At 31.0% G+C, this 1,348-nt stretch overlaps 1 protein-coding gene across 1 annotated transcript in view; it reads left to right on the top strand.

Annotated features, from left to right (window-relative positions):
- LOC119586318 (inositol 1,4,5-trisphosphate receptor-like) overlaps positions 1-1,348 on the top strand; it is a gene marked incomplete at its 5' end in the record, with an annotated part of 125,834 nt that overhangs the window by 59,849 nt on the left and 64,637 nt on the right. The window contains 1 exon segment of the mRNA XM_037935029.1: positions 1,160-1,326. Coding sequence (XP_037790957.1) covers positions 1,160-1,326 — 167 coding nt within the window.

Genomic DNA, 1,348 nt, shown 5'->3' with positions numbered 1-1,348 from the left:
TTGTAGAGGAAATGATTTCTAAAGAGAAAGGGGAAAAATATTTAAATTGAATTGACTATAATTTTTACATTTTACTTCTACACTTACAAGCCTGGGGGTATGATGCTAATGATATAAACTTTTGACTTGGCAGATTATTTTATTCTCTCAGGGCAGTCAAAAACCAGGGCTGGAAACTAGATCAATTTATTTATTTATAAAGGGGGTAATGATTTTAAAAAATTGCTTCGATATTAAATGCTTCATCAGATAATTTAATGAAGGTAAGTTCTTCATAACATGCTTCAAACTATACATATCATACTTTGCTACCATTTGTAAATCTTCTTGAAACTGTTTGATATAATTAAATCCCATGAGGCAATTTAACCATGAGTGAATTTAAGAGCTACTGAATTCAGTATACTGTGCTGTTTGCTTCCCAGCTACATGCATTTTACTCAAGGATGCCAAAGTAACACCTTTTCAGAAAATGCTATGAATTATTTTAAGGGCTTTATAGATTGTGGAGGATTTTTAGCCTTTCAGAAGTGTTTGATTGTGTTTAATCAGTGAGTTACCTATAATGAGAAGAAATATACAAATAATGGAAATAGATTAACTGTTTCCAGCCCTGATGATTTGAACTAAATTGAGCAAAATAACTCTTGTATATATTTTACAGTTTTATCAAGAACTATTTATTCCAAGAGGTTAGGTTCTAAATTAGTTTCATATTGTTATAAATGTTAAAAGTAAATCTACTTTCTCATTTGTTAATGATAAAGAGTTGCAGAATTTTTATCCTGCCAGTTATCTTTACAGTGGCATTGGCATAAGAACATGAATGTATTTTTGTGTTTCTATTTGTTGTTCATAACTAATTTATGTCATTCTTTTTGTAACATTTTAGAAATGTTTTAATGTATGATTATAAAAATGTTTGCATGTGTGTAGCACTGAATTTATAATGTACAAAGGATTGTGAGTCAGAATTATCATGTTGGCAGTCATAGCATTACTAAATGATGTACATCTCATTTTTTAAATCTGGAGATGAATTTAGTATATAAAATCATGAATAATCAATTTGCAAACAATATCACCTTACCTTCTGTATATGACAACTTCATTCCTATTAGTACTGTAAAGTACTCATGCCATCACCATTTTGTCACAGGTTAAAGAAGCCTACATCAATTTCCTCAATCACTGCTACATCGATACAGAAGTTGAGATGAAAGAAATCTATAATTCCCACCACATTTGGAGTCTGTTTGAGAAGTCTTTCCTGGTTGACATGGGCCGAGTTGCCACTGCTCCACCTGATAGGAGGCATGCTGACAAGTAAGTTTTGATCCTTTAATTT

Source organism: Penaeus monodon, chromosome 21, assembly GCF_015228065.2.
Source record: "Penaeus monodon isolate SGIC_2016 chromosome 21, NSTDA_Pmon_1, whole genome shotgun sequence".
Taxonomy (NCBI): domain Eukaryota; kingdom Metazoa; phylum Arthropoda; class Malacostraca; order Decapoda; family Penaeidae; genus Penaeus; species Penaeus monodon.
Note: the sequence above shows the minus strand (reverse complement) of the source record. Positions and strands in the feature narration are given on the sequence as shown.